This window comes from Toxotes jaculatrix, chromosome 21 (assembly GCF_017976425.1).
Source record: "Toxotes jaculatrix isolate fToxJac2 chromosome 21, fToxJac2.pri, whole genome shotgun sequence".
NCBI lineage: Eukaryota > Metazoa > Chordata > Actinopteri > Toxotidae > Toxotes > Toxotes jaculatrix.
The window spans coordinates 9,203,426-9,217,323 of NC_054414.1; the positions used below are offsets into that span (position 1 = coordinate 9,203,426).

At 41.1% G+C, this 13,898-nt stretch overlaps 2 protein-coding genes across 2 annotated transcripts; one reads left to right on the forward strand and one right to left on the reverse strand.

Moving 5' to 3' along the window:
* Window positions 1–676: 676 nt before the first annotated feature.
* Window positions 677–2,057, forward strand: LOC121175714 (histone H1.0-B). The gene has a single exon (XM_041029531.1). It carries the CDS (start codon window positions 930–932, stop codon window positions 1,515–1,517), a length of 588 nt encoding a protein of 195 aa, XP_040885465.1. The 5' UTR covers window positions 677–929; the 3' UTR covers window positions 1,518–2,057.
* Window positions 2,058–3,571: 1,514 nt separating this feature from the next.
* rhot2 (ras homolog family member T2) lies at window positions 3,572–13,793 on the reverse strand. The gene is made up of 19 exons (XM_041067477.1): window positions 13,619–13,793; window positions 12,747–12,805; window positions 11,744–11,825; window positions 11,533–11,576; window positions 10,942–10,995; window positions 10,762–10,814; window positions 10,422–10,530; window positions 10,125–10,226; window positions 9,898–9,996; window positions 9,687–9,795; window positions 9,473–9,593; window positions 9,241–9,325; window positions 8,948–9,093; window positions 8,711–8,811; window positions 6,851–6,981; window positions 6,623–6,703; window positions 6,414–6,536; window positions 5,138–5,340; window positions 3,572–4,956 (listed from the first exon to the last, which is right to left on the reverse strand). The coding sequence occupies exons 1-19, from the start codon at window positions 13,653–13,655 to the stop codon at window positions 4,839–4,841; spliced, it is 1,857 nt and encodes a 618-aa protein (XP_040923411.1). The 5' UTR covers window positions 13,656–13,793; the 3' UTR covers window positions 3,572–4,838.
* Between the last annotated feature and the right edge of the window lie 105 nt (window positions 13,794–13,898).

Here is a 13,898-nt window from a genome sequence, read left to right on the forward strand (position 1 = left end):
AACTTTCCTGACAATGGAGCTCGAGTGGCGACTGCCATAGTGACACTTATAACCAATTCTGTCCCAAAACCGGCCAACACAGCAAACCCATCCACCGCATTACAACGCATATAAACCCATATTATCGTCCCGAGTGTCACCTGTGACTTAGATGCTGTGACATTTAATTTATAGGAGGTTTAACAGTAAATAATCTCGACCACGTCACTCAAAGTCAATGGCCGGACTGTGTTAGTTGGGAAAATATATCGATGTATTAAAAGCAAAAACGGAATCCTGCACCGACCGAACCGCGTGCATCCGTTCGAGCATAGATTCAATATCGATATGCATTGGACGATTTCGCCCCAGGTTCCGTCCGTTTGGGTCAATTTAACGCGAATTGTGCAAAATTGTTCACGGCACGCGTTACTTCCAGCGGGTTTTCCTGGAATAAAAGTTGTTCGCCGGCGCGGATCGAGGAGAACCAGCGTGTCCCCGTGAAGCCCAATGTCTCTGCTATCAGCCCATAGTGTTTTGTGGATCAGTACTCCGCCGTGGGTTTTATATTTGTCGGGAGTTGGAGGATGAAGAAACACAAACAGGACGGCGCCAGTTCCATGGAGTCCGCTAGATCAGCTGCTGGCAGTTGGTGTTCTCAATCACGTCCGCAGATAGGCTTCATAGGCTCACTGAAGCGCCTGTGGAATAAGACACTTAAGTGATCCCGTGTACCGACTCGTTACTTTGCGTGGACAATTATAATAACATTTTTATTTTTGAAAGCAGAAAAGTGTGGCGTTGTCGGAGAGCTCTCGGGAAAAGCTTTATTTCTGGCCGTGCATGATATTTTTTTGCTGTTCCTGACGCTCCGGTACCAGCTGACCCGGGTGAAATTACACCTCCAGGACTTTTTTTTTTTTTCTTAACTTACTCAAAAGAAAGTCGCTATGGCAGAGACATCGGCAGCTCCAGCCAAAGCCAAAAAGGCAGCCAAGCCCAAAAAACCTGCTTCTCATCCCAAGTACTCTGAGATGATTAAAGCGGCCATCGTTCACGACGCCAGCCGGAGCGGAGCGTCCCGTCAGTCCATCCAGAAGTACGTGAGGAAGAACTACAAGGTGGGCGACAATGCCGACGTGCAGATTAAAATGGCCCTGAAGAGGCTGGTGGCATCTGGGATGCTGCGCCACACCAAAGGCATCGGCGCGTCCGGATCCTTCAGGCTGACCAAACCTGAGGACTCCAAAAAGTCCACCAAGGTAGCGGTAGTGGCCAAACCAAAGAAAGCGGCGAAGCCCTCCAAACCCAAGAAGGCGGCCAAACCCAAGAAGGTGACCAAGACGCCGGAAAAACCCAAGAAAGCAGCTGCGAAGAAGGTGAAAAAGGTCGCGAAGAAGGCGACACCAACGAAAGCCAAAAAGGCGCCAGCTAAGAAACCCAAGGCAGCCAAGCCCAAGGCGAAACCAGCAAAGAAAGCAGCCAAGCCCAAGGCAAAGGCACCCAAAAAGGCAGCAAAAACAGCAAAGAAGAAGTGAAAGGACAATGACAAAGTCACTGTAAATACTGATGGAAATGTTTTCATATATGTATTATTTTTGTAAGGTCTCATGCAAACTTATGCTGTTTTTACCAGTAGTTTTCTCTCCATTGCACTATAGCCAGAAGATGCTGTAGAAACAATTGTGAGCATTTTTCTTTGGCGTTAATAATAATAATAATAATAATGATAACAATGTTAATTTCTGTCTGATCCTTGGATACATATAGGCTAACCTAGGGTCTTGCTGAAAAGGAAAAAAAAATGTATATACAGTTGAACTAATGAATAGTTGTTAGTGCACGAGGTCAGACGGAAAATACAAATGTTTCAATGGTGAGCATTGTTGAGCCTTTACAATGTACAGAGCATAGGCAGTGGACGTCAGCAAGATTTTCCTAAAAGGCTCCATAGTTGTCATTCAAGCTCCATTCTGTATATTTTCCCATGTTCAGACGACGTAATATACATCTCACTGTGTTCAGTCACTTTTAAAGACTGTTTATACCGCAGCTCAATAAACCTTTGTCATCTTCTACTAAATGTTTTGTCAACTTATTGCGCGCATTTTACGCGTGCGCAATCAGTGCGTGGAGAAGTGGTGCACAGAGGTGAAGCGGGCGAAGGGATTACTGAATATATCAAAGATTAATAAGCCTAAAGCTAATCTGTATAATACTCTCCTCCTTTCTCCATACACATCACCTAGATACAGAACCCTCTTTGATCCGCTACATGAGATCATAGTTATTGTGCGCAAGGATGCTGCAGACAAAGCCCACTGATGGACGCTCCAAAGACATACATGGTGTCCTGCCGCAGAGCTGATTAACATTTGTCTAATACAAAAACATATATTTTAAGAGATTTTTTTTAGTCCCAGCGTGATAATATCCATAATTTAAATGTTCTTTAAGTTCTACTACAACTTCTAACTACTAAGGTGACATATTAAGCAGTGAGCGTTAAATATCATCAGTTTATAACAATAACTGGAATCATGCACTAATTTCGGGGAGCAAACAAGGGCTTCGTGTGGCACTTCCGTGTTGTAAACAAAAAAAAAAAAAATCTCTAAGAAATTCCTTTTGGGAAACACCTGCACGGAAATCAAGTTCCCTAAGGGAACAGGATAGTGGTAAACACAAGGCTGCGAGATGAATTTACCAGAGAAAAAGAAAAGTACTCGGTAAAACGGTTAAATACCACCGTCCCTGATCAAAAGCTGCCCTGAACACCATTAAGTTAGAGGTTTCGCCCCCCCGTGTTGTTGCACCACATGAAACTATACTCCAAATCCCAGCATCCACGTTCCCGTGTGGCTCTACAGGAGTGATGAGGTGCCTTTGCAGACACACCCATTGGTTACGGTCCTGCCGCTCACCTGACGCGCAACACTGCCATCTAGTGGTGTCTCGCGGGAACAGGCGATTAATCCTGACTGCGGCCGCCACAGAGGTGGCAGCAACAGACAGACTGGAGTCAAACTGATGAAAGGCGAGATTAAATCCAATTTACTCACAGTATACTGTTGATTATTATTATCTTTATAGATAAGTGTAAGATCAAATTAACCTTGTTAAACAATTAAAGGCTGAATGATCAAAGAGGAGGATTCAGACTTGTCAGGACATGCTGTTCTTGCATTGAGATACTATGTGCAAAGGGCAGTAACGGCCATTGCTTCAACACCACATAGCAGCATGGCTGAATACTACCTTTGGCAATAAACGTTTTGTGATTAAAGAGATGTGGTATCCGGAACATGAATTGCACTCAGTCACAAAGTCTACAGAAATAAACTGACATTAGGGAGTGATGCCTTCTTTAAATCAAACTCAAATCACCACACAGAGTAAAACAAAATGTGTGAAGTCTGACGTTTGTGTTTAAATGTGGAAAAACAAAACACTGAACCATTGTGTTGCCAGAATTCAACAAGGTGACGATGGAAAAAAACAACAACATATTAACACGTACCATGTTATTAACAACGTATCTTTTATGCCAATGCCTGCAACATTAGTCTTTTGCGCAGAAGCCCACACCCAGTCTGGTCTGGTCTTTTTATTAAGCATCTAAATCAGTTCACTTGCAGTAAGAAAACAGCCGTATTTTAAAAGAACTGTGTCCTGCCGAAACAACAGGTCACCAGCTAAATTTATCAACAAAACAGACATTAACATGACTGACTCATGTTGGAGAACAATACAATGGCAGATTGTGTAACATGGTCAAAATGTATGCACAGTGTCAGGTGTATGTGAATAGAAAAAGAACAGATTACAAATCTATTTCGGTCTCAGTTAAAATGAACTAGATCTCAAATGTGAACAGAGGGAGTGAAAGCAGAGATGTGATTTTTCTTTAACATTGTCTTTTTTTTTTGGATCTGCTTTGCCTCCTTTAATAGGAGAAAATATTTCTTGCTTTCTTGCAGATGCATTTACAAACTGCCATTTTTCTTCATGCACACAGAGAAATCCCTCCACAGCAAACCAGTGGAGGCCTTACTGCTAAAAACATTTTAACAATAAGATTCAAGCTAATTAAAAAGTTTCATTCTCAGGCAAAATGGTAGGCCTAAGAGGCAAATAACATGCTATGTCTACTCATTACTGCTGGAGTTATTTGGCAAATCAGACGTGAACATCTTGTATCTGTGGTAGCTTGGTCAAAAAGGAAAGTGTTGTTCATTGAGGACTTTCAGCGGCAGCCAATCAGGATGATCCTCTCCGTTAAAATGAATCACATGCCGCCCTTTGGTTCTTCGATCATGTCAATTTGGCATTTCTCTATTATGCTCAGGAAACACTGCATGGACATAAACACTGCCCAATCTCTCCATCAACTGTTACAGATAACTGAGGGGAAAGCACTGGACTTCACACTACTGTCTTTGTGTATTTCCTCTGTTCTGATAAAGCACCTTTTTGGACATTTAACAGCAGCAGATCTTTGTGTATCCATGTACCGAGCACAGACAGGCGAACTCCTACTTAGCCTGGTTAGACACTGTAAGGCAGAAAAAGCTGGGCAAAGAGAATAATGTGATCGATACCTTCCAACTGCCTTTAGATTTTTGTGATCTGTTAACTCAGAGTGTAGGACAAAGTGAAGAGGTCAGACACTAAGAGGGGCAGAGATATGAAGTGCTTCCTGGAAGCCTTCACGGTGAAAAGTAAAACGATGCAGACTTCATCTAATTCAGACTGCGGTGGCTCTGGTCTTGGAAGTTTGGTCTTGATGGATGGAGGGAGCGTCATGTCACAAAGAAAAAAAAAAAAAAAAAAAAAAAAAAAGCTCAGGTGGCTGTTGGTCATTTCAGTCTAGCAACAGCTCTGTAGATGGCAAAGCCCAGAACTGCAACCACAGCCGAGCCCAACGCCACTCTCAGCCAGAAGGATGTGTTGCTCATGTCTGAACCATTCAAGTGTCTGAAGATGGGAGAGGGGAAAAAAAAATCACTGAGGGTTAGCCACACCAAATATTAGTACCATTAACATTAGAAATGCCTTGTTTCTTTCACATCTCTGCATATCACTGTTTAATCACTCAACGTTTTAAGCATAATATTCTCCTATGACTGATACTGAATCTTGTCTAACTGGAACGTACGGGTACACTGCCGCCCAGGCAATCCTGGTGTAGATGTTCTTGCTGGTGGAGTCGAGGAACAGGCTGGAGAAGGGCAGCGGTGGAGGCAGTCGGTGTTTATAGCAGAACTCTGCTGGGGTCATCCCGTGGAGCTGCTTGACTTCAGGTAGGTCCACTTTGGAGGCGACCAGCACACATGGGATGCTGCTCTCCATGTAATGTTGCTAAGTAGGAAAAAAAAAAAATCAAATGGGATAAAGTGTGAAAAGTTTAGCTGAGAGAGAAGAGAATTCAGACAACCCTCAATGTTATACATAATGTAAATAAACTGAAGAAAAGTCATCATGAGGTGTACATGGACATGGATCTGTCAGAACTGTAAGGTGAAATGTTTATTTATTGGTGGAGACTCTCATTTCTTCCTGTGGGTGTCAGTACAGGCAAGTAAAAACAGTAACTGCTGATATTCATAATAACACAGCAAGAGGAATAAAGTGAACACCTTGATCGGAATAAATACTCCATTTAGGATTTATTCTTTAGGAGGGGTGGTTTGTTGATAATTCTTTGACAGAAGAAAATGTAATGTAAAATAAATCCTGATTACTATAGATTACTCTGGAATGAGCACAGGTCTTTGGAGTCTCTCTCCCATCATGATCTCTCTCTCTCTGACCACTTGTTGGCTTTATCCAAGTGGGGTATCCTTCCAAGGGGACAGATCTTTGGTAAAGTGATGTTTACTAGTTTCCAGGATATTCTGAATCATACATTTACATCGATTATCCAATGATAACACTGGAAACAGGTCTATGCCTCCAATTTTCCGTTTCCAGTTTCCCGTTCTGTGCAGCTTGACTGGGTTCAGTGTATTGCACGTTAGAGTCCTTCTTTCCATAGAACACGTTTCCTGATCATTTTATTTTACGCTCATGTTAATACTTATTTTTGATTTGTACATTAAAAAAATGTTCCTGAAACCACAGCCACTGAAACTGAAAACCATGAAATTACTGTGCTTCAGAAACAAAAAAAAGTCTTCCTTCCATCATATTTTTAATTTGATGGATTATCTAACTCTGCCAATTTTCAGCTCCCCAGACTTTACTTTTTGTAATTGCTAAAATGAGCAGCAGAAACTGCTTAAGGCAGCAAAGTGAGCTGTAATACGTGTGAGTCTGTGCTGTTGTGCAAACAACAGCACAGACACTGTAAAGCAGATGGACAACCTATGTGAGCACACTGTGAACACTGGTATCATCCTTTAAATGCTCCTGTAACGTTTGTTATCACTGACCTTATATATGCTGGCACAATAATCGAAGGAATGTGGGTCACTGGTGTCATACATGAGACAAGCAACGTCACAGGAGGCGTCTGATGCCTTCAGGAACTCTGCCTCCACATCCACCTCATTGAGCTGCAAAGAAAAAAGTGTGGTACTGAGGCTTTAGTCAAGGTCAGAGGTTAAGGGTCAACTTTAAGGTCAGGATGGCAGCTACTTACAATAAGGTACTTTTCCTGGTTACTGACTTGAACAGTGTTTATGGCATAGGGGGAGAAGGCACTGCTTGAATTTCCTTTGTTCTGTACAAAGGAGAGAAAAAAACAAAACCACAGAAACAGTCACACCTCAGTATCATGAGTGTCGATGATGGCGACAAGTATAAGCTTATCAGTTTAATAATGCAACATTTGACATTTTCAGCCCCAGACAAGCAGATGGTGCCATACCACAACGTTGCGGCCCACAAAGGCCTGGAGAAAGGCCGTCTTGCCCGTCCCCCGCGGCCCGATCACCTTGCAGAGAAACACTGACCGCTGTGTCTGGCGCTTCTCCAGGTCCACCTCTTTCTCCCGTGTCACTGCGCATACAAGCAAACAGAAATGTTTGTTTGTATGCACACAATACTGTCATTCTCTCTGTCAGAATCTGACTAGCTTAGCTGCAAGCACAAAAAAAAAACACAGCTGAATACCTGCTTTATCTCACCAAATAACTAAAAATGGTCTTTGATTTTTATTTTCTGATTTCTTCCAATTTCCACTACTTGATATGTGAAGTTAAAAACTGATATTTTCTACAGTGCAATAATGGGGGCAAGTCATTTTCCTGTTCCAGTAGTTGTTTCTTCTACATGGCAGCAACTGAGTCAATTCTCTCCTGTTTCATCCCAAACAGGGATGAAACAGGAATGTGAAACATTACTTATGTTTACCTGTGTATCCCCAAGGATCTGTAGCTGCTGTATCTCAGACTGCATCCATAAAACGTGATGTGAAAATGAGACTGCATATGTTGCACACTGAAGTAAAATCAGTCTATATATTTAATAACTGCAACTTTAGATACAGTGTCCTCTAGTGGCATTTAGGGGACTAACAGAAAGCATAAATACTAGGTTTAGAAAATAGTGCATATTACACCTGTGTAAATGCATGGTATACCAATCCACATTGGGTGTGGAGCATCACGGGTTGACAGTCAGAGGAAACTAAATTTAGCAGTCATAGACATGAAGGCATGAAATTAAAAAAAAAATTGTCCCACTAATGAGACAAAAACTGTAAAGTTTGTTACAGCCACAAGAAGGTGCATGTTGTTACCATAATCAAGAATGTTTATCATTTGTACAGTGGCCATTTTAGGATATCTGGGACTCAGCTTATCTAGTATCACTGTATACTGTCAGACTAGACTCAGCTATTCATCAGTCTAAACTGTACTGTGTCAGTCCCAGCTGTTGTGGCTTAGGATTTGTCCCCTGGAGGAAATGAATATCTGTACCAAATTCTGTGGCAATCCATCCATCTAAAAAGTTGCTGAGATGTTTCACTCAGGACCAATGTATTTGACTGACAGCTCAACTGGCAGGTGATTAGAGCAGCCAACTGACATTGCCTTTCCTAATGTGGTACTGCTAACATGGCTAAAAATAAATGCACAGTAACAATTACCATCAACGCTACCTGATAAAAGCTCGATTCACAATGTAAGACACATGTTAAAACCAGTAACAAGTCCAAAACAGAGAATGGTCAACTAAAGGTGCTCACCACTGAGACAGAGACAGAGACAGAATGTGTGTGATTAGCAGCGGTGAGACATATTACATCACACTTTCCAATCTTGTCAAAGCTTTCCTGGCAAACTGTCCTCAGACTGCAACTAGTTCCGACACAACACACTAGGTCTGCAGTCACACTACTCCCATACACGTGTACAACTGTTCCTCATATTAGCTCAAGTGTGAATCAGTATACTGTTAGACACAAGAAAGAAATGTCTTTGTCATGTGCGAAGAGTGCACCATATTTCAAACCATGCACACATGAACTGCAGACACATGCAATCTGCAAACTCCCAGGTCAAAGTGAAGCATTTATTCCCATTTCAAGGACAAATGCACATGTATGTAAATCTATTAGGCTAAAGTGAACTGGATTAGGACTAATAATCCTCCTGTAGTGCTTAACTATGAGACTGGGACATAGTGTTCCACAGGCAGACCGTCTCAACCTTTTTAATTTGCATGCTGTTTGTCGGGATTACATACAATTAACCTAATCAATCACACACACACACACACACACCTGTGACTGCCGAAGTCTGTGACTCCTGCTCAGTGAGGATAGGGTAGCCTAGGTATCCTAGGTGCTCCAGGCAACGGTGGATGTCAAGGTATGCAGAAAGCCTGCACGTGAAGGCATGGACATAGATGTGAGCTTTGAGCAGTGCACAATATAAATTACCTCTAAGTGCATTAAGGTGTAAACCTAGTGCATGCTTACTGTCATACAAAATCATCAACAATCAATTGAGATACTTACGTCCACTGACAAAGGAAGCCCTGATTAGAGATGTAGCCCTCGTCTGTGGTTGACACAGTCATGTAGACCTCTGCACCCCAGGGCATGTAAGGACATACACAGAACAGGTTCCTAAGCTCTGTCGGTGACAGGGCAGAGTCTTTGTCCTAAGAGAGGAAAAAAATAAAAAAAATAAAGCCACCTCTTCAAAACAAGGTCATCCTCCACTATTGAGCAAGACTTCCACTTTTATCTTATACACTTTAGAGCCCAGTGGGACACCGTGAACAAAGGCATATAGGAACGCTACTCACTTCATCGTACTTGTCAAACAGCTGCTGGAGGAACTGGTAGCCTAAATTATTGAGCTCGGTGGTGCAGCTGACAGGTACCCGGAGCCTGACGACACAAAACCAACCATCAGATACTTACATACATGGGCATACAAAAGAAAAATATAGCAGCAGCCTGTTAGAATATCATATTTATCTGTACTATACATTTTTACAGTTGAAATTATTGACAGGATACAGTCAGGAGACATACTCAGGATAAAGGTAATCATCAGTCATCTCAAGGTTGTCGTCATAACCAAACTTTCTGAGAATCGTCCACGTGGTTTCATGTCGGCCCCTCTGTATAAATAATGTATTAAGGAACAAGAAACCTGAAACAGACACAATACTTGTCCATTAGTTGAGTCTGGCCCTGCAACAGCACGGTTTAAAGTTGCATGTTGTCCTTTGTGACTGATTTTTACCATTTAGGGTCAGGCCGTTGTCCTGCACCCCATCGCTGGTGTTTTTCCAAACTACTGTCTTCACATCTTCTAAGGCTTGAGGTGCCAGAGGATTCCCAAAACAAGATTTCTACAAAAAAAAAAAAAAAGATGGATTATTTTATGGCAAACTAAATGTTTTGGTTCAAATAACAGCAGAGAAAACATTATGTTAAGTGAGTTTAACTGTCACCTGAAATCTGTTGAGTTCAGCATCACTGAGGATACGATCATTGTCCTGGTCAGAAATGTAGAATATTCTGCTAAGGGCTCGAACACACAAAGGTTTTAGCTGGGGAAAAACATTGGGAGGACAAAGAACTTATCATTAATCAACCAATCATTTGTATGCACGCATGAGTAAGTGGATTTAGGCAGGTTGACTCAGCAGTTGGCATCCCATTTCCAAAAATGGCTGACCTGTTTGTCTTCAGGGTCATAGAGAGGTGCAGTGGGGTGAAGAACTGCCTTCTGTGCATAGTAGAACAGCTCTGAAATGTTTTTCAGGTTCTTTGCAGAACACTTGAAAAAGGAAAAACAGCAGAGAGAATGATTTCAGATACAGTTATCAACACAGTCTAAAAGCCAGATAAAGTGTGCTTGTGCAAATATTTCTGTGAAACCCAGCGACTGTGTGCGTGTCACAGTGGTAAACTTAGCAGGACTAAACAGGCTGCAGTGATTAGCCGACTGGATAATTCTACAGTTCACCCTCACCTCAACACATGTCTCAATCTCAGAGAACTGGTTCATGATGGGAAGAATGGTTTCCATTGAGCTCCCACAGCGCAGATCAGACTTGTTTCCTACGAGGATGATGGGTATTCTGATATAACACATAAAGACAGGTTAGTTCTCAATACATCATGATTTGTTGTATACTGACATCACAATACATGTGATTCTGCAGTACAAAACATATTGCTAATCACTTACAACAGGATTAAAAACCTAGACTGCCAAGTCTGCCAACACTACATGTGAACAGTGAGGAGAGCAAAGTTCAACAGCAAAGCAGAGCCCAAATAACACACACCCATCAACAGCTTATACATACTTGTTCCCTTTTTCTGCGTCTCCGTTTACTAAAGGTATCCATTTCGTTTTGATCTGAAAAGTAAGAGGCAGCGCATGACACATGTAGTTTGTATTTTAAAAGCATTAAGTAAATATAATACCCAGTATGTGGAATGCATGTACAGTATGAGACAATGCAAACCAAGCAGCAGGTTACTACCTTGTCTATTGTGTCCTCGTTGGTGACATCATACACTACACACACCACGTTAGCCTGTAGTGACAAGAACTTCATATCAGAAACAGACTCCATTTAACCGACTTTAATGAAACCCCAGCTTATTTGTTTTTAATCACTTCACGAGTGTGGGTTTTAAAAAAACCCACACTGATTCAGGTGTTTGTTAAAGTGTACAACAGAGTTTGTGTGTTCAAAAATCCCTAGAGCCAGAGAAAGGAAAAAGTTCAGGCTCAGGATGTTGTTACTTTGGGTATTAGACCTAAAATACTTAAATGGACATTTCTTCTCTGCATATATTATACTTGAGGAAAATACTGAACCGACCTTCAAACATGTGCTTTTGCTCTCTGTGCCAACATTTGTTTTGTCGAGCAGCAGACAACCTTTCAGCCAACTGCATTTATTTATACAGCTCAAACTTTTATATTTTCTTTCAGGACTGACTGAATTGTTCAGGGTTGTTCATTTAAGCCCTGGGTACATCTGGTCTGGCTTCAGTGTCTACAAAGATGCTCTATTGTTAAAAAGGACGATGTTCAAATACAGAATGTTCATGTAAGGTGTGCTTACCTTGACGATCTCATCTCTAAGGACGTCATCGCTTTGTTCTTTTTCTGTCGAGATTGAGGAAAAACACAAACACACCTTAAAGTCATGTCATACAGACCCATGTGCACTGTCTATTGCTCCTTGTTGTACAGCTGGTGTCTTAATGTGCAATGAGATCGATTAGAGGACTGGCTAATAACAGAGGTACGCGTTAGCCTTCGGGTCATGTTACCTGAGTAGTCCACTATGTGTGTAGGCACCTTCTCTGGAGTCACGTCAGCAGGGATGGTGATTTCCTCAGCTCTAGGGGGAACCTGTCAGGGATTGTGGATCACAGATAAATGATGGAACTCTTTACCATTAACCCTGCATCTGACCGATTCTGTTGACTCTTTTAAAAAAACTGCTGAAGACACTTTTATTTAGACAAGCTTTTAGTTGACTGAGTGGCTTGCTTATATTATTTTTAATGGTTTGTTTTTATGTCATTTTATTGGTTGGTTTTACATTATTTTAATAAGTTGTATGTAGTGCTATTTTAATTGTCTTATTTTATTTTATGGCACTCTGCACTTTTGTTGTAAAGCACTTTGTGATTTTTATCTGTGAAAAGTGCTATATAAATAAAGTTTACTTACTTACAGATAAACAATTATCAATTTATCAGACCCACATTTCCTACCATATTTATATGAATAAAGCATTTCTCCAAGGCATTTTAAGTGGTATTAAACCATGGTGTCCCTACAGGCATACACATTTACCATCAAATGTGTTGAAACTAGCAAAGACCAACATGTTTGACTTAATAAAAATTACACAAAAAATTCTGGAAAATTCTAGCCACATAATACATATTTTTAAAAAATGATTTTCTATGATTGTTTTACAAAAGACCATCACTAACACACTGAAACTTAAACTCAGTTTTGCAAGTGGAGCAACAACAGACGTACATTTGCAAAATAAGCTGCAAAGGACAATGATAACACAGACAGGGAGGAATTTTATTACAGTGTATGCAGTGCATAGCAACAAGGAACAATTTGTTTCCTTGACCGTAAAAACAATGAACCACTTTGCTGAGTGTTAACTACTGTTGAGTAACTGTGACCATAATGAGTAAACAGTGGTCACCACAAAGCAAAAAATGCAGGTGGTCAGCTACTAGGCCAACCCTAAAAGGAAATTTAGGCAAAAGCACAGCAGTGGCGAGCAGCTGCGCTCACACTCACCTCTTCTGGGAATTCCTCTCCAACCAAAGACATGATGAGTGATGTCTTTCCCACCTTGGCTGTAAGGACATACATTATGAAGAGGATGAGGGGAGCAGCAACAGAGAGACTTAAAGATCCACTTGGGCTTGTATGTTGGAAGTGTCAGCATTTAAAGAGTGCATATACTCTTTATGTATGCTATCACGCACATAAATACCCTAATATGGACTGAACTGCTGCTAGTTAATATAGTATGAAGCAAAAACTATTTTATTGCAGCTGTAAAGAGGAGTGTTTAACTTGAATCAAACAGATCCGGGTGATATGTGATAAATCTACAGAATACATAACTGTCCTTATACTTAACCACTCAACTCTACATACAATTAATGTTTCACTTTTAGCAAAGCATGCTGACAAAAATGATCATTTTAACACTCCTAATGTTAGGTATTTATGTTAACGTTGGTTTATAATGCAACTGGATCAACAAGACGATGCTCTCTAACGAAGAACTATTAATATATCAATTAAAATACATCTGTGTACAGACGACAGCAAATAAATTAACCGACGACAAAGCATAACGTCTAACTTATTTTGGGCAGCTAACGTTAACGGCTACCTAACAGTTCACAACTTCAAAGCAAAGTTACTGTAAGCTATGTTAGCATTAGCGGAAACTAATATTTGGAAAGCAGTAACTTCGTAGAAAACATAGTTTTTAGGACACAATTAGTTCAGATACATGAACACATTTTTAATTTAATACATTCATCGCCACCATGTCATCGGAAGTAACCCGGGTAAATTCAGCTCCAAGTTAGCTACAACAGCTAATGTTTGCTAGTCTTTTAGCCTGTGGTCAGCTGTCAGTGCAAATGACTTACGTTCCCCCAATAAAAGTATCCTGACGTCTTGTTTCATGTTTCCTCTCTGTGTGAAGAGCAGTCTGACGCGCTGCAGCTCTACAGGGACATTTATCTTTCATTTGAATGTCAAATTTCCAGCTAAAACCAAATGTGTGCCTGTCCCACAGCGCTATGCACCCAAGGTGAAACCATATCGTTCCGGTTCACAAGGGAGACGGTGAAAACACGCCCCCTACTGGACAAACACCGCGACGCTTTAGGTTGTGTTTTGCTCATGTTTTGGAGAAAAAGAAAGTAA

Excerpts from the sequence above, each read along its gene's own strand:
- LOC121175714 (XM_041029531.1), top strand. The coding sequence starts at position 930 with ATGGCAGAGACATCGGCAGCTCCAGCCAAAGCCAAAAAGGCAGCCAAG.
- rhot2 (XM_041067477.1), bottom strand. The coding sequence starts at position 13,655 with ATGAAACAAGACGTCAGGATACTTTTATTGGGGGAAC. Across the intron at positions 9,326-9,472 it reads GATGATTACCTTTATCCTGA|GCTCCGGGTACCTGTCAGCT; the intron begins GTATGTCTCCTG and ends TTGTGTCGTCAG. Across the intron at positions 6,704-6,850 it reads TTGTGGGCCGCAACGTTGTG|AACAAAGGAAATTCAAGCAG; the intron begins GTATGGCACCAT and ends TCCTTTGTACAG.